Genomic DNA, 21338 nt, shown 5'->3' with positions numbered 1-21338 from the left:
AGGATTTACTGAAGAAGGCAGAGGCAGGAGGATCCCGAGTTGAGGCTGACCTAGGAGAAGATTCAGCCGGGGCAGAGACACAAACAGTGTCGGTGGGACCATGGAGGCAGTGGCTGCTGCTTCGAGTTACCGGCTGCTTCTCATCGTGTTGGTGACTGCGGTGATGCTGCTGCCTGGGACAAAAGGTTTACTGCTGCTTGTTCAGAGAAGAATTGCCAGGCCCAGCATGTTACAAGAAAGCATCGGCAAAGGTCAGTTTGGAAAAGGTTGGCAAGAGAAATGGTGGGGAGAAATTGCTGTGAAGATATTCTCTTCTAGGGAAGAACGTTCATGGTTCCAAAAGACAGACAGACATGAGATTGTGATTGCTCCAAACCACAGAGGAAGCACCAAAAAAAAAAAAAAAAAAAAAAAAAAAGAAAAGAAAAGAAAAGAAAAAAATCTAAAGGGAACCATGATCATGCCTAACAGTGACTTTGAAATCTTCAAAAGGATGATGGGACTCCATAATGATGATGCCACATGGACTATGGTAAAGCCATTAACACCATGGAAAGATTGACTTTGGACTACAAACTGCTCAGGACAATTTCTAGATGACTGGCTGAGATGATCCAGCCTGACAGACTACCTGAACAAGGACTTGAAAAAAGCCCTGCACTTTATCATTATGCAGCGGCTGGACAAATGCTACAGGACTTGACAATTAACCCAAAAATTTTCTTTTCAGGATCCCCTAAAGATGGAAGTAATTTTAAGAAGACGAAGCCCACATCCCCAAAAGGTGGGATGGGAGGTTTTCGGTTGTTTAATGAGTTTTGGATATCATCATGGTTTATGATGATTGGTTACAAGTTGTTAATTGCTAATGGTCAGGAAAAAAGCTGAACATGAAGATTAAATTCAAAGGTTTTGTTTAAAAAAGAAAAGGAAAAAGGAAATGTTAATGGACTAGACATCATTAATGTAATCTTGACTGTGTATATTGTATATACTTATTGGATATGATTTTTCTTGTATTAGTTATAAGCTTTTTTAAATTTTAGACAAAAACAGGGGAAATGTGGTGGGTATTGTGTTCCCTGAAATACTGTGTGTTCCCTGAAATAAACATATCTGGAGTCAGAGAACAGACAGCCACTAGAACAAAGCCAAAAATGGTGGCTAGAAAATAGGAAGAGTAAGCCCTAACAGAAGTTGGGCGGTGGTAGCACACGCCTTTAATCCCAGCACTTGGGAGGCAGAGCCAGGTGGATCTCTATGTGTTCAACGCCACATTAGAAACAGCTAAGCATGGTGACCCACGCCTTTAATCCCAGGGAGTGGGGGCAGAAAGAAAAAGGTAAATAAGGCGTGAGGACCAGGAACTAAAGGAAAAAAGCATGTAGTTAGTTAAGCTTTGGAGCAACACAGTTCAGCTGAGATTCATGTGGAGGAGGACTCAGAAGCTTCCAGCCTGAGGAAACAGGATCACCTGAGGAACTAGCAAGGTGAGATAGCTGTGGCTTGTTCTGCTTCTCTGATCTTCCAGCAATCACCCCAATAACTGGCCTCGGGTTTGGTTTCATTAATAAGAACTTTTAAGATTCCAACTATAAAGAAGTGTAAGGAAGGCAAGAAGGGAGGATGGAGGAGACAGGAAATGACTTGAAATCAGTTGGTCAATGAAATCTTACCTTGCCACATGTATTGCAACATTACAGTACCAAGATATAGAGTAACCCTAAATAGCCATCGACAGACAATGTGATATATTTCATGTACATGTGTTACATCAGTACCATGACTTGTATTACAATGGAGTACTAGGCAAACACAGCAGATAGATGTACCTAGAGGATACTCTGTTCCATGATATAAACAAGCCAGGCACAGAAGACACAGTACACAATCTCTTGTGGAATTTTAAAGTTATCTCACAGAAGTTGAAAGTAAGGTAGTAAGTGCCAGACTGAGGAGACTATGAGGAGGGCTGGCTAATGGCTACAATGACAGTGAGGAGGACGAAGGTTTGGTTTAAGGCAGTGGAAATGACCTGACCATTGCCAATTTATACATAAACCAAAAAACCCACATCACATTGTAGTTCATAACATGCATGACTATCATGTGTCTATCAAAGCTACAAGTAGAAACTAGGCAAAACGACAACTTAGTCAAGTACACTGAAACATACAACCCTGAGCTGTTGTGACACTGTTTTCCCCAACTTACTAACCTCCCCTCACATCCCCCTCCCCCACCTTCTCATCCAGCCCTTAGGAGATGAAAGCACATTCATTTCAGAACCTTGCCCGGGACAGTCAGAAATCTATTGAGGTCCACCAGCAGAATAACAAGCAGTAAAGTCATCACTCCAAAGATCTTGGAGGTGCTTACAATCTCTTTCCCTTGAGACAGGGCCTCACTTTGCAGTCCTGGCTGGCCTAGAACTCACAGATCCAGCTACCTCAGCCTCCTGAATGCTGGAATTGAAGGTGTGCACCTCCATACCTTTCTAAGCTGGTACTTAGAATCTTAAATCACCAAAGCCGACTCAACATAGAGGCTGTGCACTATAGCTCCTCAACATCCTGACTCTACATGTTACAAGTTACATCCCATCCCAGTCGTTTCTGTGGACCAAAGTTTAAACTGTCATCTTCACCTGGGTTTCCCCTTTCCACAAGGGAAAAAGGACAGTTTCAGATAGGAGCAATGCAAACCCCACTTCCACACCATTTCTATGATCCATTTGGCCTGAGTTCTATCAACAAGATTATGATAGCAATAACTGGTCATCTCCATAGAGAACGTCATCATGAACTAAAGAAGTCAAACCTTAAGTTAGGTTGTGGAAAATCAGAAAGAAATTGTAATGAGATCTGAAAGAACTCTTAATTCTGCAAGGTGCTGTTTCTCCATCTCAGTACTTTAACAGTGTCTGATGCAGTGATTCCCGTCACGCAGTCTTACCTGTCTGGCTTTGAGGTTCTTCCCAGCAGAACTGTTCTCATTTGTACCATCCATTCCTCGAAGAACACTGATGAAATCCTTCTTGGAAACAGTTGACATCAGCTTAGCTCGCTTCCTGACGGAGCCTCCTGCTTCCTTAACCTTTTCACCGACATCCCTTTGGTGTTTCTGAACAGCATTGAATAACTGCACCACACCCCTAGAGTGTAACACACCAGAGCAGTGTAACACAGGCAAGCACAGCAGCACACCCTCTCACCACCTGTCTACAAGAGGCAAGCACTCTCGGGCGGCAAATATTCTCATTTATTCTTGAAAGCAAACACTGAGCTGAACTGACTCCCATTGGTAGCTTAGTGGACAGTGCAGGGACTTAATGGGCGCTGTCTTTCTTAATCAAATCAGGCAGTAAGCTTATTTTACTTTTAAAGCATGCTGAATGCATGAGTGAATGGTCTTCTTAATATGTCAATAAGCTGAATTTTCATGTAGTTATTTAAAAATAATAATGGTTATGGAGCTACTGGAAACTCAGTTGTTGTTTTTTCAAACCAAAATGAGCATAGTGTCTCAATTTCCAGGGATCCTCACAGGCTAGGAATAACAGTTAAGCCAAGACAGAGAAATCCAGTAGTGTGTGCAGACTCTCTGCCATTTTACTGTGTAACTCCCACACAGATCAGAAAATGACCAGAGTAACCTGTCACCCAGAAGTTAAATATCACTCCACCAAATACAACTGCCATGTTTTTAAAGTAGCAATTTAATGTTGCTTCCTGTGAAGCCTTTCCAATTCCCCAACTCCCACGGTTGTCACTATACACAGAATATATCCCATTCTCAAAAGACTCATTTCTACAGATCACACAGAAGACACCATATCCTATTCAGCTCTAGATATGGAAGGTGACAAATGTCTGGTGCTCATGTTGGGAGTGAGGTTCAGAGGGAAAAGACCAAGGTAAAGCTGACATAATGTGTGACATCTCATCCTATAAACACAACCTAAGAGAACAAACCCAGCACCATGCATTTAGACAAGCACCAGAGAGAAATGCAGTCCAGGGTCTGACTCCACAATTCCCACAACTATAAAAATGATGACCCAGCAAATTCAGAGCAAATACACACTTAGCATAGTACAGTTCTGCCTCATGACACCTCCAAAGTCTTTGGTTAAATTCAGTGTCCAACAGCAGGCTTGGATGTGTGGCACTTGGCTCTGACCAAGTACATCACTGTCAAAGCTTCTGCTTTTGTGTACTTACTTTTAAAGGCAGAAGCACTGTCTTACCTCGTTGCAATCCTTTGAAGGTTCCTCTCTGCCTCTTTGTCGTTGACAACATCTGGCTTCACTCTGCACATCATTTCCCACTCCCGCTTCTTATCAAGCTGTGTTATAAATACAGTTATGTGAAAGAATATTAGGCATTTTTGAAAGTGCAGCAAACTTTGATATGATATTCTGTGAAAGGACAAAGGTAATAAATCACCCAGCTCTGTGTCACAGGGGCTGTTTTGAAAACCACAGTTTTAGGGGCTTGGCTCCAACAGCCTGTGGTTAGCACTCGGCATGTCATGTGAGAGGCAGTCTCTAAAAGGGCCTCTGGCATCAGGCTCTGGAGAACTGCCAGCACATACAACCAGGCAGTACAAGGCAGGGTGAGCCAGCCATCCCCCTGACTGCCACAGCACAGCAGCAGGATGCACAAGACCGACGATACTGCTCACTTTGGCAAGGACAAGCTAGGCTACCTATTATCTTCAGAGTAGATTCACCAGCTCTCAGAATCAATTCTGTACCCACTCTGAATAGATCAGTACCATATGCAGATATTTATGTCCTGCCTCTCATATTGTCTATTTCTCTTTGTATAAAATCACATAAACTTATGTCTCCTCTCCAGACACATCTAACAATGTGCTCATCACAGATAGCCTTTTTAGTCCCAAACTCAAATGAACAGATTTCCTACCACTGTGCAAATACTGAAGGGAAGCTGGAGAAAGGAAGTCCCATACACAACACTCAGGCTAGTGTAAAATGGCCTCTGAGCAACATCCTTGGTCCCAGGTTACCTGAACTGACAGACTGACTGCTCAGGTCTGCTTCCCAAACTAATATATGACCAGATGAACTACTTGCCTGGAGGCCACTAAGCATATACACCAAGAAGGGTGGAAAATGCTGGCTTTTCTCTACCCTCCTCTCCTTCTGTAGTAAGAACACGTTCAGGACGGGCAGTGGTGATACACACCTTTAATCTCAGCACTCAGGAGGCAGGGGCAGACAGATCTCTATGAGTTCAAGGCCAGCCTGTTCTAAAGGGTAAGTTCCAGAAAAACAAGAAAATAACAACAGAACACAGCTAACACTCCAGATCTGACAACAAAGACTAGTCCGGCTCCTTTAGAAAAGGCATTCTCCCCCTGTTGGTGCATTTCAAAGTCAGCAGACTCTTTACCACACAAAGTGAGAAACAAAACCATAACAAGTTATATCGTTACCTGGCTTCTGCAGATGGCCAGTCCCACCACTGCTACTATCAGCAAGCATGCATCCATGTGCCCTATGCACAGTACACCTCCAGCATTCAAGTGTTCATCCATGTGCCCTAGGCACAGTACATCTCCAGCATTCAAGTGTTCATCCATGTGCCCCAGGCACAGCACATCTCCAGCATTCAATTGTTCATCCACGTGCCCTGTGCACAGCACATCATCTCTAGCACTCAAGTATGCACCCATGTGCTATGGTGATATTTTATTGGTGCTTTGATAAATAAAGATCAGGGGGGGGAAAGCCATTTTAAGTAAACAAAATCAGGCAGCACACACCCTTAATCCAATCACTTAGCAGGCAGGGTCTCTGTGTGTTCAAGGCCATACCAGGGAACAGAGCTAAGGATGGTGACATACACCTTTAATCCCAGTACCAACCATAGAGACCTGGAAGTCTGTACAGACAGGCAGTGACAAGGAAGTGAGGTAGCTGGGCTAAGAGCCAATGAGAGGGCAGAAAAGCAAGGCATAAAAAGGCATAGGTAGACAGGAAGTAGCTCACATTTGCAAACTGCAGAGTTAGTGAGTTAAGGTTGGCTGGTGGCTTTCCCTATTTCCCTGATCTCTAAGGCTTTCACCCCTCTGTTTGGCTCCGTGTTTTTTATTTAATAAGGCCATTTAGAAGTTCATCTACAATGTTCTCCATGCACAGCATATCATTTCCAGCACTCAGAGCTGACCTACACTTACCCTTGGCTTTAAATTCTTGCCCTTCCTGGAATTTGGAGACTAGAGGTAATTACAGATTCTGTCATTTTAAAAACTGGTTCTAATCTTTACCAGTTAATAAACAAGTATTCAAATTTCAGGGGAAAAGCTCTCTGTAAGGTTAGAGACAAAGTTTATCTTAAGGTACAGAAAGAATTATCAGGAAGAACACACCTATGTGTCAAGACAGCAATTCAGGAAAAGCCCAACTTCTAAGGGGCTTTTTCTTAGAAAAAGTAACCCAAAAAGGAGCAAGGGCGTGCCAGACATAAAAGCAACACACCTAATTCAAGCCTCTTTCTTTCATTTACACAGAAACTACTCCTTGGAAGTTTGTACTTCTGCCCTGTCAGTACAAACATGGAAGTTACTTTGCTTTCATTAGAAACTACTTCTTTTTATAACCAGATATTTTTCACGTACTGATACTTACAGTAAAGAGGACATGAAAAGCTCACCATAGCTTCTTTTACACTGTACAACAGCCAACTTCTTGGAAAACTTAGGTCTTTAATCAAGGTTAGACTAACTTCTATCAGCAGTGATTGACCAGAAAAGAATCCAGTCTGTCAACAGAAACCATTTCTGAACTGCATGCAGTTCCGTATTCAGATTTCCACAGTAAGGCTGGGTGTGCTCAACAGCCCACACAAGACTAGGGTCCTGACTTACCCTTGCTTCCCTGCCCCCACATAAGACACCTTTAAAACTGAATGCTTCTGTGACAGACTCCAAGGACAGCACAGATAAATGGACGGACAGACCTGCTTCCTCTTCTCCAACCTCTCCTGCTTTAGTTTCTCCTTCTCCTTCTCCAGCTCTTTGTTTTTGGTGAGGATGGTGGATTTACTTTTAGGAGTCTTTTTGTTAAGGATTTTAGCCATGGCATCTGCCCAGCCAGAATTAGTCCCAGCACTTGGTTCTGCAGGCTCTTCATTTTCTTCCTCACAGGATTCAACATTGTCCTCACCGTCGGCTTCTACTGCACCATCATCTGACAACTGGTCCATTTCTGATTCACAGCTTCCTATGGAACCTAAGAGTAAAAATAAATGAAACTTTAATGCCCTGGGCAGAGCACTGCCAGGCCCTCCTGACGCCTGTGTCTGTGGCAGTGACAAGGAGCACCAGGATTCCCTGTGTTGCTAACAGTGCCAGACAGCAGCCCACAACAGGACCGGAAAGTCAGAGTGGCTTCTAGACCCTGGCTGTAGAAACAAATCCAACAGCTGTTCCACATCACATCTGTAGGGATGGAGGGAGATCAGGGAGGTCCAATGCAGAGTGCTTTCAAGACACAGACTTCAACTGAGCTGAGCTCTAAACTTATTGAAGAGACTAACACAGATTATTTTTAAGAACTGAAATATTAGTCAGGCAGTGGCTCACGCCTTTAATCCCAGTACTCGGAAGAGAGATGCAGGTGGATCTCTAAGGTCAAGGCTAGCCTGGTCTACAGAATAAGTTCCAAGACTACACAGAGAAACCCTGTCTTGAAAAACAGGCAGGAGAAAAAAAAAAAGAACTAAAGTATTAATTCATTAAGAAGAACATTTTAGTGTAGTGTCAAAGTACCAGTTTTCTAAAAAAAAAAAAAAAAAAGCCACACATATTAAAATTATAAACTTGTGTCCAAAAGAATAGTAAAAACACCTGATTTTTTAAAAGTTGGATATAGCAATAAAATTTGCTCCTGTCTTACATTATTGAGGGGAAAAAAACCCAAACCCAAATGATAGAGTCAAGACGCTGGACTGCAATGCTGAGTAACAAGGGAACCATCAACCTCCAAGCTGCCTGAGCTCCTGGCTATGCTGCAGAGCTCAGCAGCAGAAGCACCAGAGTACAGAGACAGTGGCAAAGTAGTGCCTCCTCAAACCCAGGCGGCAGGTCAGAGGACAGCTGCAACTGTGGGCGTGGCTGGGAAAGCTTGCTGAGCAGCTGGGTACTGTGAGCTTAGCTGTGTACACCCAGCTACATGACCCAGGGCACTCCACGGAGCTCAAGTGTCTTTCTTATCTCAGAATTCCATGGAATTCACTGGAAAACACTTCAAAGGGACCTGCAATGTTCGCTAATAAGGGCTAATAAAGGCAGCTGAGAATTTCTCAGAGGAAAACTCAGAGACAGCAGTTGCCTTTGAGAAACATGAATTCCCCACTGCTCTCCTTAATACAATCCGACACCCCTCATGGTGGCAGGTCCTTCTAACCTCAGACTTTAAGCCACAGGTCAGCCAAGACATCTGGTTAGATATTTACCCAGGGACTGATTATCATACATGCCCTTCAGATACTAATTTTGATTAATAAAAGTTGGGCATCCCTAAATCCAAAAATCCAAACACTGCAATATGAAGTTTTTAAATGCCATATTGATCAACTGCACTGAATTTGGAGGCATTTCCTTGGATTTCTTGATTAGAGTTGAAGACAATCCACCAATAAAGTCTACAAAGAGTAATACAATCAACACAGCAAAAACTGACCACAGCCAAGGGCCACACAACCTGTCCCCAGCAGCATCTTCGAGGACCTTGTATATTAACAGTTAAATAATGCAGGTAGTGGAAAAATATTGTATGATTTAGTTCTCGGAGTTGTCAGCACTTAAGATACTAATGACCAACAATTCTCTCTCTCTCTCTCTCTTTCTCTCTCTCTCTCTCTCTCTCTCTCTCTCTCTCTCTCACACACACACACACACACACACACACACACACACACAAAAGCCCTGCTTTTTTTTCAGTAAGCTTTAACCAGATGTAAGAGATGCAACCAGTAGAAGTTTTAAGAACCAACACTACCTGGGACATCAGAAGCAAAAAAAGGCTTTACCAGCATCCTAGAAAATGTCAAAACTACAACACTGACATCTAGCGTTCGTCCTGATGAACCTGTACGAAGGCAGCAAGGAGCCAGGGTGTGAGGGAGAGAGAGAAGTCTTTCCATGATGCAAGCCACTGCAGCTCCCCACTTACCCAGAGTAATAACACACACACACACACACACACACACACACACACACACACACACACACGAAACAGAATTTCCTTGTAGGGATAATGAAGACCATCACTATGAGAACAAAAAAACAAAACAAAACAAAAAACCACAAGCTCTTCATTTTCAATTATATCCTGACACAGATTTTGCTAATTTTTCACTAACCAATCCTTAGCATCAGAAAGTAAACACAGCTGTCTACCACATGACTAGAAATCACTAGACATGTATAAAATTCTCTCCAAGTTACTTAAAAAGTGACTTCAGAATTTTACTTTAAATTTTTGAAAACCAAGGGAGAACTACAGAGGATGTTTACTGCAAATAACAACAAAAATTCCAACAATGGCAATACTGCACAACAGTTACCCATTGCTATCACACACTTCAAATATGTCCACATGACTAAGGATCGAAGTTCTTCATCTTAAGCACCTTAAATGTAACGACTGGACTGAGAAAGACAAGGACACTTCTCACCTGCTGCTTCTTCCAAAGCCTCAGCAGCCTCACAAGCTTGCCTACCTACCAATTCTTCAGCCCAGATATGAGTAGTGGCTGCCAGGGAAGTAAATGGTTTTCTTCAGGACCAAGACAAACTTTTAAAAAAATGCACACTCTCTCTCTCTCTCTCTCTCTCTCTCTCTCTCTCTCTCTCTCTCTCTCACACACACACACACACACACACACACACACACACACATACACATTTCTGGGCACCTCTAAATGAAGAGCAAGGAAAGAAATGGATGTAACTCCACCTTTCTTCCTCCAAAGAACTCAAGTTTAGCAGACAAGAGACGTCCAAAACAATTGTGAATGTTCTAGGAGGAAAGAAGGAGGCACTGGGTACAGGAGAGAGGAGGAGGTTTGGGGAAAGTTCCACACAGACAATACTGTGCCATGAACCGCTAACCACTCACACAGGGCTACTACGTACTTCATTTCTGAGGTGTGTTGCTTTGCTATTTGAAGTAAATAAATGATAAAGAAGGCACAGTTTGATGAAAAGCACATTTATCTGCTAGGTTATTAGGTCTTAAATGCAGCTTTGCGGTTCATCAACAATGAAAGGATTCCTACACTGGATTGTTATGAAGTACTGTATAAGAAGTGGACAGCCATATTTCAAGCATGTGACCAAGACAATTTAGGGTTTTTCACTGTCTAGAAATGGCATTACTCCCCAGCTTCCTATGTCACAGTCGGAGGACACTTTTTCTGGGGAAGTGTCTCTTTCTCATCCTGGCAATGGCTGGAGAGCAAGGACTTGCTCACCGGGGGTTGATTGTGGACTACAGATGCTTTCCCTCATAAAAGCTTACAAATCTCGTTGGCATTGTGCCTGAACTTGCTTCATTGGTTCAACTATTTGAGTAGTAACTCGGTTAGCCCCATCTTCCTCTGCTAATAGTATGTGACATCACTGGTCACTGTTTTCATCTTATGCCCAAATTTCAGCAGAAGTGATTTATTTATTAGGTTTTGATGTTTTTGTTACTAAAGCAACAAATTGAAGAACCAAGTACACACTGTATTTGAACCAAAAAAAGTATTCACTTAGTCTGAGCAGCTCAAGGACAACTCTACAGGGATATCATCCTCCGTTCGTCCTACACCAACTGACATCTATGTATCCTTGAAAATTCAGACTGCTCTAAGGCTGAGGCCGGAGAACTGCCAGGTCAAGGCCTGCCTGGCTACTCAGTGAGCTCAAGGCTAGCCTGCACAACCTAGTGAAACCATGTCTCAAAACAAAAAATATGGGCTGGGAGATGAGTCAGTGGTTAATAACACTTGTTTTTGCAGGTATAGCTCCTAGTACCCACATCAAGAGGCTCAAAATCGCCTGTTACTCCAGTTCTAGGGGATGTAACACCCTCTTCTGGCCTTCCTGGGCACTGCACACCCATGGTGCACACAGAGAATAAAATAAATAATTTTTTAAAATAAAAAATAAACAGTGCTGAAGAGGTGGCTCAATAGGTAACGTGTTTGCTGCTCAGATCTGAGAACATGAGTTGGATCTCCAAAACACGTGTGAGTGAGTCCAGGAGTGTTCATCTATAGTCCCTGGGTTCCCATGGAGGGAGGAGAGGCTGACAGGAGACTCTCTGGCAACTTACAGCCCAGATAGTAGCATGGCATACACAGTGGCAGATAACAAGAGACCCCCATCTCAGACAAACTAGAAGACAGACCTACACCCAATGCCCTCTGATTTCCATGTGCATGACACAGCACAGGCCTCTCTCTCTCTCTCTCTCTCTCTCTCTCTCTCTCTCACACACACACACACACACACACACACACACACACACACAAAATAAATAAATAAATAAGTAGGTAAGTAAGTAAGTAAGTAAGTAAGAATAAACATTGAGGAAAAAAATAGAGCCAGCCAGATGGCTCAGCATATAAATGCCCTTGCCACAAACCAAGTGAGTCCAATACTCAGGGCCCACATGGAGAGAACTTGCTCCTGCAGACTGTCCTCTGACCTCCATATATGCGCAGTAGCAAGGCCTTCATGGAAAAAATAAATAATGTGATTTCACAGTTTTAAAGAGACCAATGAGACATAGCCACTCTATGAATGTGAGTCTAGGTTAGGAAAAGAAATGCACAAACAACAACAAAAGAGCCGGCTTAGTAAGTGGAGCTGGAAGAGTCCATGTTGTGGTAAAAACCACAGCTATAAGCTGAGCCCTCATAACCTAGTCACTGACGAGACTCAATCCTGAAAAGTACATGGAGACCATCACAGAAGCTGCCCAGACAAGCTGTTACTGGTTTAAAAGGAGACACAGCTGACCTTCAAAACTGCAAGTTCACATACATGGTAAAGTTTCTTTGAACAATATAAATAGTCTTGCACTTGGCAGTCATCCAGACACACTCCATCCTGACCATTTCTACACTGATCTATAACTACCTTTTAACACTACACTGTATCACAGTCTTATGTTCACATCTGTCTTGCTTAAAACTATAACTCTAAGGAGAGCATTTATTCATCCTTCATGTCAGTGCCTAGAGGGTTACTGTAATATAACAGCACACAAACATTCATTGAATAATTAGGTTTCCATATTATCCAAAAGCCTCCTTGACAAATGATCTGTAACAGAAGAGAACTTTAGAAGCCTAATCAGTATTTATGCTGGGAAAACAAAACAAAACAAAACAAAAAAACCATTTTCTGCTCAGAATTATCCATACTTAAGTAAAGAAATACAATTTCCACCCAAATTCATAAGCAGTACTGATATCTTGCTTAAAATGTAATGTTTTATTTGCACAGTGAGGCTTACAACAATTATGAAATTCAAAACACTCTCATGAGGTGAAATGGCACCTGCTGTCAAACTCCTGTAAGTTGTCCTCAGCCCCTGCATGTGAGCACACACTAAATAAATAAATGGAGTAAAAACAACATCAGAACAAGAGGCTCTGCTCAGCAGTTCATCCCTCTGGCAAGGGCTGAGGCCTTTCATTACTATGCAATAGCTTATGATAGTTACTTCTTGGTCCTGAAGTCCAAGTTCATTCATTCATTTCCTTATACACCTGTCAAAGAACCCCCGAGTAACAGGCATCGTTCTAGGAACTGAGGTTCAACTGCCTGTACACTTATGGAACTTTCAAACAGCAAACACACTTCAGAAGATTTGAAAAGCGAGTTTTAAAAGAGCAAGGTAGGGCTGGAGAAATGTTCAGTAGTTAAGTGCATGCTATTCCAGAGGAAGAAGAGTTCCTTTCTCAGCATCCACGTTAGGCTGTTAACAACCACTTGTAACTTTAGCTTCAGGGGATCTGAGACCTCTAGCATCTACGGGCACCTACACTCACATTCACATATCCCCAACCACCCAACACACATACATGTAATTTAAAAATAATAAAAATAAATCTAAAGAAAGCAGGGCACTAAGCCAACGTGACAAGGAGCACAGTGATGCATTTGAAACACAAAGACAAATCTCCACTGGGTCCGAGACTCAAGCCAATGGAAAATCAGACCGACAGGCAAGCGTTGAAGAATACTGTAGGCAGTACAGGCAAAAGGTAGAGAAACTCCAGGATGAGGGCACGTCCCAGGTGTCCAGCAACCAATACGAATAGAAAACAGTAATGATCCCGCAGCAGAGGCACATGATGAGACAAGAGACAAGCCACATCACGCAAGTTAAAAATGTTGGATGTTACTCTGGGATGTGAAGCCATTCATGAATGACACGATCAGACACGCGTGGGTGTATCAGCTACTATACATGAGCAGTAACTAGGGTGTGGGAAGCAGATGTCTGTCCTTCCTTCTAAACTAAGAAGCTGGTGACAAGAACGACGGAAGATTAAAAGCAACAGCAAGGGCAGACACATAATGATGAAAGACCCCCCCCCCCCAAAATACACCTTCCTTCCATTCTCGAACTATTATCAAATGTTACATTTGTTTCTCTCCTTTACCATTTACTCTTCTTTCGATGAATACTATCTTGTCTCTAACTCCCCAGCGCTCCCATTTCCCCCACCGCACAGTAATAGGATGTCTTCCCTCTCGTGGCTTTTTGCTCCTCGCTCTCTGAGCCTATCCCACCCGTTACTTCAACTTAGACCCTTCCTTTCCCGCTTTCCTGTTAAGTTTCTCATTGGCACAGGCAGTTTCGTCCATCTTAGTAACAGCTGACTGAGTAGAAACACAAAATTAAACATGACAGCAAGGCGTCTCTGAACGGCAGGCCTCCTCACCCCACTTGCTCGCCCCACGGACGCAACAAGAAACGCAGGCTTGCCTTGGGGAGTTCGGCTCGACCTTCTCAATCGCCAGAGCTCCGCCCGACCATGTTACCTTCTCCGTCGGAAGAGTCTTTGAGCCCATCTTCCCGATTCGACACCTCATCCTTGGCTACCAGTTTCATCTTTTTCTTCTTCTTCAGGGAACCCTTCAGCTTTTTCCCTGTGCTCACACGTGAGTCTTGAACGGTCGCGGCCATTTTGATCCGCCGGAAGTGCCACCTGATAATTCAGTCGGGTTGCAACGAAAGGAACTTCCTCCTCTAGTTCCGGTGTTACAGAGTTCCAGAACACTGTTGTCCAGCCTGCAGTTCCGGGGTTTGAACCTCGGGTAGACAGAGAAAGGTCTCGATCCACAGGTGTTCTCAGGCGAAGGCGAAGTCGGTTCCAGGTCTCACTGCTGTCCCCACCGGCGGCCTTCTGAAGTCGGACTCTCGGGCCGGCCCGCCCTGCCCCGTTCCGGGCGGCTGCTGCAGCCGGCTCCTCTTTCCCCTGGAAGGTTGGCTCCCAGAGTTAGAGACCGCATTCCCATTCATTATCTTGAGATCAGCCATGAATGAATAACAATACAATTACAGAATCAGAAAGCAAACTCGACTTTCACGCTTTTTTTTTTTTTTTTTAACGGACCAAACATGTTCTAATAAATGTTCCAAAGCTCAGTGTTTTCTGAGTACAAATTCTTGGTTTTGTTAGAGAAACTGCCCAGGTAGAGGGGATGAGCCACGCCCTAGTCCTACCTAGCACCTCCATAAACTGCGAAACAGCCTTGTAGTACCCAAGGTAGAGGGCGACAATAGGATTATCCTCCTAAATTAAGCCTTTAAACCCTATCTAGTACATTCATTAAACTAAACTTAGACTCCACCCATTCATCCAAAGTCTAAAATGTAAGGAATTACTTTGTGAGTTGCTGTTGGATCCCCACCATACCCCAGTCCCTATCCCCAAACTCGACAGTGTTATCAAAAGATTTCATCACCTGAAATACATCCCAGCCCCTGCCTATAGCCAGCCAGTACCCCATTCGGGTTTTCCTTCCTTATTTAATGGTTTTTGTTCTGTTGGAAGCTCTGCCTAGGCCCGCCCCTCCCTCTCCAAACCCTGCCCCCTCTCAGAAGTCCCCCCCCCAGAGAGGGGGCCACCCCCCTCCCCAGCTGCTCAAGACCTTGCCTACCTGCTCCGGTTCCTAGACCCGCAACTTGATTCCTTCTCCTCCCTCCCGCCTCACTTCTGTGGGGTTGGGGGCTGGAGGGGTCTCTTGGGAGCACTTTGCTCATTAACCCGGAACTTTTTGATTTGGTTTGATCTGGTTTATTGTGTTGGTGGAGAAATCTACTACTGGGGATCTGAAAACACCTGGTGCCGAACCAGTTTTTAGCATCCAAAATTTGTCTTTAAAAAAGAAAAGACGGGCGGTGGTGGTGCACGCCTTTAATCCCAGCACTTGGGAAGCAGAGGCAGACGGATCTCTGTGAGTTCGAGGCCAGCCTGGGCTACCAAGTGAGTTCCAGGAAAAAGGCACAAAGCTACACAGAGAAACCCTGTCACGAAAAACCAAAAAATAAAAATAAACAATAAAAAAAAAAAAAGAAAAAAGAAAAGCAACAGAAAATAAGAATCTTCATTTTGATGTATTTTGGTTGGTGTCTATGCAGGAAATAAATATATACACCCTAAATATAAGACATTTCAAAAGCAGTACAGGAAAGGCAGCATTATAAATTCAGTTTAGGACAAGGTCAGATTCCAGCATAAACCTCGGAAGAGAACAATTCTGGTTCAACTCTCCCAGGTCATTGTGATTCCTGTGATCTTCTCGCCTCTACATTAATGTAATGCTCTCATTAGAATGCTGTGCTGGTCCTGAGGCTACTTCCTGCTGTCTCATATTTAGCATTTTATCTTTTTTTAAATATTTACTTTTATTTTTTCCATACCATATATTTTAATCATATTGTTCCCTCCCCTAACTCCTTCAAGATCCTACCAACCTTCCTACCAAACCAACTTCATATTCTTTCTCTATCCCCTCCACCCAAAAAACAGGGGAAACATCAACAAAAATATCAAAACAGAAAAATTAATTTTTAAAAGATTTATTTCTTAGTTTTGTAAGCCTGGATGTGTTTATTTGCACCACATATGGTAATGCCTGTGGAGGCCGGAAGAGGGTGTGGGATCCCCTGAACTGGAATTCACTTGAGAGCCATCTGACATGGGAACCTAACCAGGGTCCTCTGCAAGAGTAGTAAACGTTCTTAACCACTGGGCCATCTCTCAGCCCCCAGCCTCTCTTATTTATTCTTCGTCAAATTCATGTGTGTATTCAGTGTACCATGATAGTAGTCACCTCCAAATCTTCTACCACAACCCCACACCATATATCATGTGACCCTCCCATTTTTATGTTCTCTCTCTCTCTCTCTCTCTCTCTCTCTCTCTCTCTCTCTCTCTTCCTTGTAGCTTACTGAATCCAGCTGGTGCTGACTCTGCTCACCGACAACCTACCATCAGCCATAGCCTTGAAGAAAAATGCATCCCCACTCCAGTCCTCAGTTAGCAAAAGCTCCTCATCTGTGGGTGGGGCCTCATTAGTTCAACACACACACTCAATCCATGGACTGAACCCACTTCTTTTTTTATTTTAGTTTTGAGGTATTATCTTACGAAGTTCCCCAAGCTGGCCTTGAATTAACTCTGTAGCTCAGGCAGGTCTTGATTTTTACTGTTTCTGCTTCAGCTTCTCCAGTAGTTGGGGTTTCAGGCCTGTGCCATCAAGCCCAATTTTTACATCAATATAATTGTTTCTATATAAGAATTGTTACAGGCTTGGTTACAGTTTAAAATATTACTTGCAGGAGAAACAGTTGGTTACCCATTAAATTTTTTCTTCATTAAGGTATAAAGTAGAATCCCGGTTTTGTATCTGGAAATCTGATGATCAGAAATGGATATAAGGGAAATATCTGTATTACATCCTTTAATTTTCATAATAAACCGATGGGCTAGTTGTTATTACTATTTCTACTTCATAGATGAAAACACCAAGGCTTGAAAGAAGTAATTGTTCAAAATCACATAGGCAACAAATGGTAGAATCTACTCAGACCTAAGCCCTCTGGCCCATAGTCAGCTTGGCCATTGAACTGCACAGCCTATTTATATTTATATTGTTGCATTTTAACCCTTAGAAAGTATGAAATAAAAATAAGCAATGAAAATTTCAGGTAGCACTGGAATTCACAAATTAGAAAACAAGTTTTTGCTCTTACAATGATCCATTGTAAATAAAAAGACTCAAGTAGAAATCCACTGTCACTGGAACTAAAAACCACTCTTAAGAAGGGCCCCATTAACAGATGACCAACATAAAACAAACTCAACGACATTTTTGGAGCTTTTTTTTTTTTTTTTTAACATTACAGGTCCTTTGTGTATATAGTCTGGTTTTTCGTTTTGTGCTTTTATGAGATTTCTGTGTTTGCCTCTTCATCTAAATATGTTTCTTGTGCTTTTTAAAAACTTTTTTATTCTATTTGTTTTGTCCTATTCCAATGTATTTGTTTTCATTGTCTCTTATTTTATTATTTTTTAGATGCCTGTCTTCTAATGAGAGAAAGAGTGTGGATTTGGGTGGGAGGGGAGATGGGGAGGAGACAGGAGAGGGGAAACTATAGTCAGAATATATTGTATGAAAGAATCTATTTTCAACCAAAATAAAGAAAATACCCCATGTCCCAGAAACAGCTGATGTCATCTGAAGTGCACCAGTTATCAGTGAGTGACCCTGAGCATGCCTCCCCTGCCATTATGGACTTTCTCTCTGGAAACTAAGCCAAAATAATATTTTTGCTCTTGGTCATGATGTTGTGTCACAGCAACAGAAAAGTGAGCAATTAATTTGGTGGATCCCTTAAGGTTTTGAGAGTCACTAAGGAATAACTAGAACTGTACTTTCATAAGCCAGGTTGCTGAGTAATAAGGCTTTTGTATACTCGTTCAATAAAACACTGATTAGCCAGTAGCAAGGCAGGAAATATAGGCAGGATAAGCAGACAAGGCGAATTCTGGGAAGAGGAAGGCTGAGTAAGGAGACACCAGCCCACCATCCAGGGAGCAGCATGTAATGGCACACAGGTAAAGCCATGGAACACATGGCAACATATAGATGAACAGAAATGGGCTGAGTTTAAGTATAAGAGGCAGTGAGTAGCTAGCCTGAGCTAATGGCTGAGCAGTTTTAATTAATATAAGCCTCTGTGTGTTTACTTGGGTCTGAACAGCTGTGGACCAGGCAGGATACAGGAAAATTCCAGCTACAACCAGGTGATTTATTTTTAAAGGAAAAAGTGAACTTTTCTAAAGGCTGTATTTCAAAATCCAGTTTGTCAGTCTGCTCCTGAGTCCTCTAACTTCATTTTGTTTTCTTTCTGAAATAGGATCTCATGTAACCCAGACTGACCTCATGCTTTCTAATAGCCAAAGATGCTCTTGAACAGGGTTTCTCTGTGGCTGTCCTGGAACTCACTCTGTACACCAGGCTGGCATCAGACTCATAGAGATCTGTCTGCCTCTGCCCCCAGAGTACTAGGACTAAAGGCTACACCACCGCTGCCCGGCATGTCAGAGCCTCTTTAACTCCTGATTTTCCTGCCTCTACCTCCCAAGAGGTGAGGTTACAGGCCTGTGACACTGTGCCTGGCTTATACAGTGCTGGGAATGGAACCCAGGGTTTTATACATGCTAGGCGGGCACTCTACCTTGAGCCACCTCCGCAGCCAAACTTCTCTTTACAAGATACAAGTTTCGAAATCCTTTGAAACTCTTTACAAAGGGATATTTCTATCATCATTAGTCTCTTTTTGTTGTGTTTTTAAGATTTATTTAATTTTTAATTGTGTACATGTATTTGTCCACATGAGTACAGTGCCCACAGAGGCCAGAAGATGGTGTTGGATCCCGGTAGCTGGAGTTATGGGCAGCTACGAGCTGTCCAACATAGGTGCTGGGAGCTGGTCAGGTTCTCTGCAAGAGCAGTACTCACTGTTAACCACTGAGCCATCTCTCCAGCCCCTTCATTAATCTCTTGTATGACACTCCAGCTTGTGATGTGATTAAGACCTACTCAAGGCTCCCTTCTCCGTTCCTAACTAGCCTGAGTCCTTGGCGTGCTGTCAGCCTTTTCAAAAACATTCCTAGACACAAGAAAAGGACAGACTCTCAGCTGGCTCGTGTTAAGCAAAAGAGCAAGTGAAAACTGGCACGAGTACCAGGTTTTATTTCACATGAATAAATTATTCTTGGATTCCTGGTCTCATGGCCTGCATTAGTGATCTGGGCACCATCATGCATCAAGGAGACACATTCCACCTTGTATAAAACTTGCCCATTAATACCCACCCTGCTAGGGGAGTTAATAGTCTCATAGGCAGCATTCATCAGCAATGACAAGATTTCCCCAGCATTTATGAAGCCAAGCTAACAAAAGAGGAAAGTGAGTCGTCGGTGAATCCTTCTAGACTTCCTAACCTCCACTCCTCTGTGCCTTTCTCCCCTATGTGTCCCCAGAGGGTCCCACAGCCAAAAGAAGCCTCACAGAACTCAACCATTTTCTTTAAGTCTTCTGAAATTGAAAGGCCTCATTTTCCAAAGCAGATATGAATTTGTCCTGTGATGAGAGCCCAGAGAAACTTTCCTAAGCCCATCATTCATTTATACATTCAATCAGAAGGGATTTGATTGAGCCCTGAGTAGACACCAGGTGTGGTTCTGCTTCTTCCTGGGGATCCCAGATGCATTGGGCCATGAGGGTGGAGGAAGCAGAAGCAGGGAACAGGGATCAGACAGCTGTGCATATGATGGAGATAGCCCTCCAGGAGACAGACTTCCGTGAGTCAGCTTAACTTTATTCCAGAGTATAGGAAATATATAGGACTGGGGAGCCTGGGGACAAACCCTAGTTTTCATTAAGAGTCACACTCCTATCATAAGGCTTCATAAGTGGCAGCATGTCCTATAGCTCCTAGTACAAGTCTTGGTTACCATATGTGCAGCAGGGGAGGCTTCCAGCAGGAAACTGTGCCAAGGGCCACCCTAGAGACAAATCAGGCATCCAGGCTTAGAGGCAGCTTTCAATAAGGTCAGTCCTCCAGGCCCAGAGATATTCTTCACATAAGGGCAGGTAGAAAGCAGGAAGTTCTTTCTGGAGGGTGGGGGAGTCCTCCATGTTGCTGAGCTTAGGGAAAACTGTCAGGCTATGGTAGACAGCAACCTCTGACCAGCAGGGCCTCTGTTTTAGGCACTGGAGATTCCTGGTGAGAGAAGGGTTTTTGTTTTGTTTTGTTTTTTGTATTTGTGATGCTCATCACTGCACAAATGAGGCTGGGACAACTAAGTCCAAAAACAGTAGGCAGAGAACTCCCAACTGTCCCTGGAGCACCAGCCCAGCTCAGTCCCCTGTTGCTGACACAGCTTACTTAACTGCCTGTCTATCTATCTGTTTGCCCATCTGGACCTCAATCCCACCATTCTCTGCTCTCAGACCAGATTCTGCTCTCTCGCCTTGCAGCTGGACTCCATTCTCCCATTTCATCTTGGCTCTTGGTGTCAGAAGAGTTCATCCATAGTCACAGCACCAGGTTTCTGAGCCTGTTGGTGGCAGAGCATCATCATGTGTCAGGAGCATATGAAGTGTGTAGCTAGTCATCTCATAGTGAACAGGAAACACATAGAGAGACAGGAACAAGTTACACCCTCCCCCAAAAGACTCACCTCTCTGACCTACACTTCTAGCTAGGTGCCACCTCCTAGAGTTTCCACAAGCTCCCCCAATAACCCCTAGTGTTATTTAACTCAGGAACCTGTGGGGGACTTCACACTCAAGACATAAGACTACAAAAGCAGTCAGTTACCATTTCACATTAAACAAGAGAGTGCTCGAGCTGTGGTCTACCTTGGCAGTAGAGTGTTTGTCTAGCATAAACAAGGCCCTGAGTGCCATCTGTAGCAATAAGGGCATGTGGGGGATGGGTGGGGGTGGGGATTCAACACCATGAAAACAGAAAACAGTGAATCCATGAAGCAAGTGGTTCCCAGGGACTCAAGGTCAGAGGTAGCTATCTTACTGAAGCTTGCACCTTTAGTGTTAGGCTGAGCTAGGTAGTACTGATTTTGCTACTATGTATGTATCCCCACAGATCTTTCTGAGAGTGGGGAATAAAAGAATAATTGTCTATTTCCTAAAGTGCCTTGAACCAGCTCAGGTTGAAACACAGATAAATAGAAAACACTGGACCCCTGATGGCATGT

At 43.3% G+C, this 21338-nt stretch overlaps 1 protein-coding gene across 1 annotated transcript in view; it reads right to left on the bottom strand.

Moving 5' to 3' along the window:
• The window catches only part of Rrp15 (ribosomal RNA processing 15 homolog), a 31564-nt gene extending 17325 nt beyond the window's left edge, over positions 1-14239 (bottom strand). Inside the window, exons 1-4 of the mRNA XM_036202073.1 lie at positions 14083-14239; positions 6990-7261; positions 4250-4347; positions 2956-3154 (exon numbers count right to left, since the gene is read on the bottom strand). Of these exons, the coding sequence (XP_036057966.1) occupies positions 2956-3154; positions 4250-4347; positions 6990-7261; positions 14083-14227 (714 nt within the window). The 5' untranslated portion in view covers positions 14228-14239. The remainder of the gene's footprint in view (positions 1-2955; positions 3155-4249; positions 4348-6989; positions 7262-14082) is intronic.
• Positions 14240-21338: the final 7099 nt, after the last annotated feature.

Source organism: Onychomys torridus, chromosome 11 (genome assembly GCF_903995425.1).
Source record: "Onychomys torridus chromosome 11, mOncTor1.1, whole genome shotgun sequence".
Taxonomy (NCBI): domain Eukaryota; kingdom Metazoa; phylum Chordata; class Mammalia; order Rodentia; family Cricetidae; genus Onychomys; species Onychomys torridus.
Note: the sequence above shows the minus strand (reverse complement) of the source record. Positions and strands in the feature narration are given on the sequence as shown.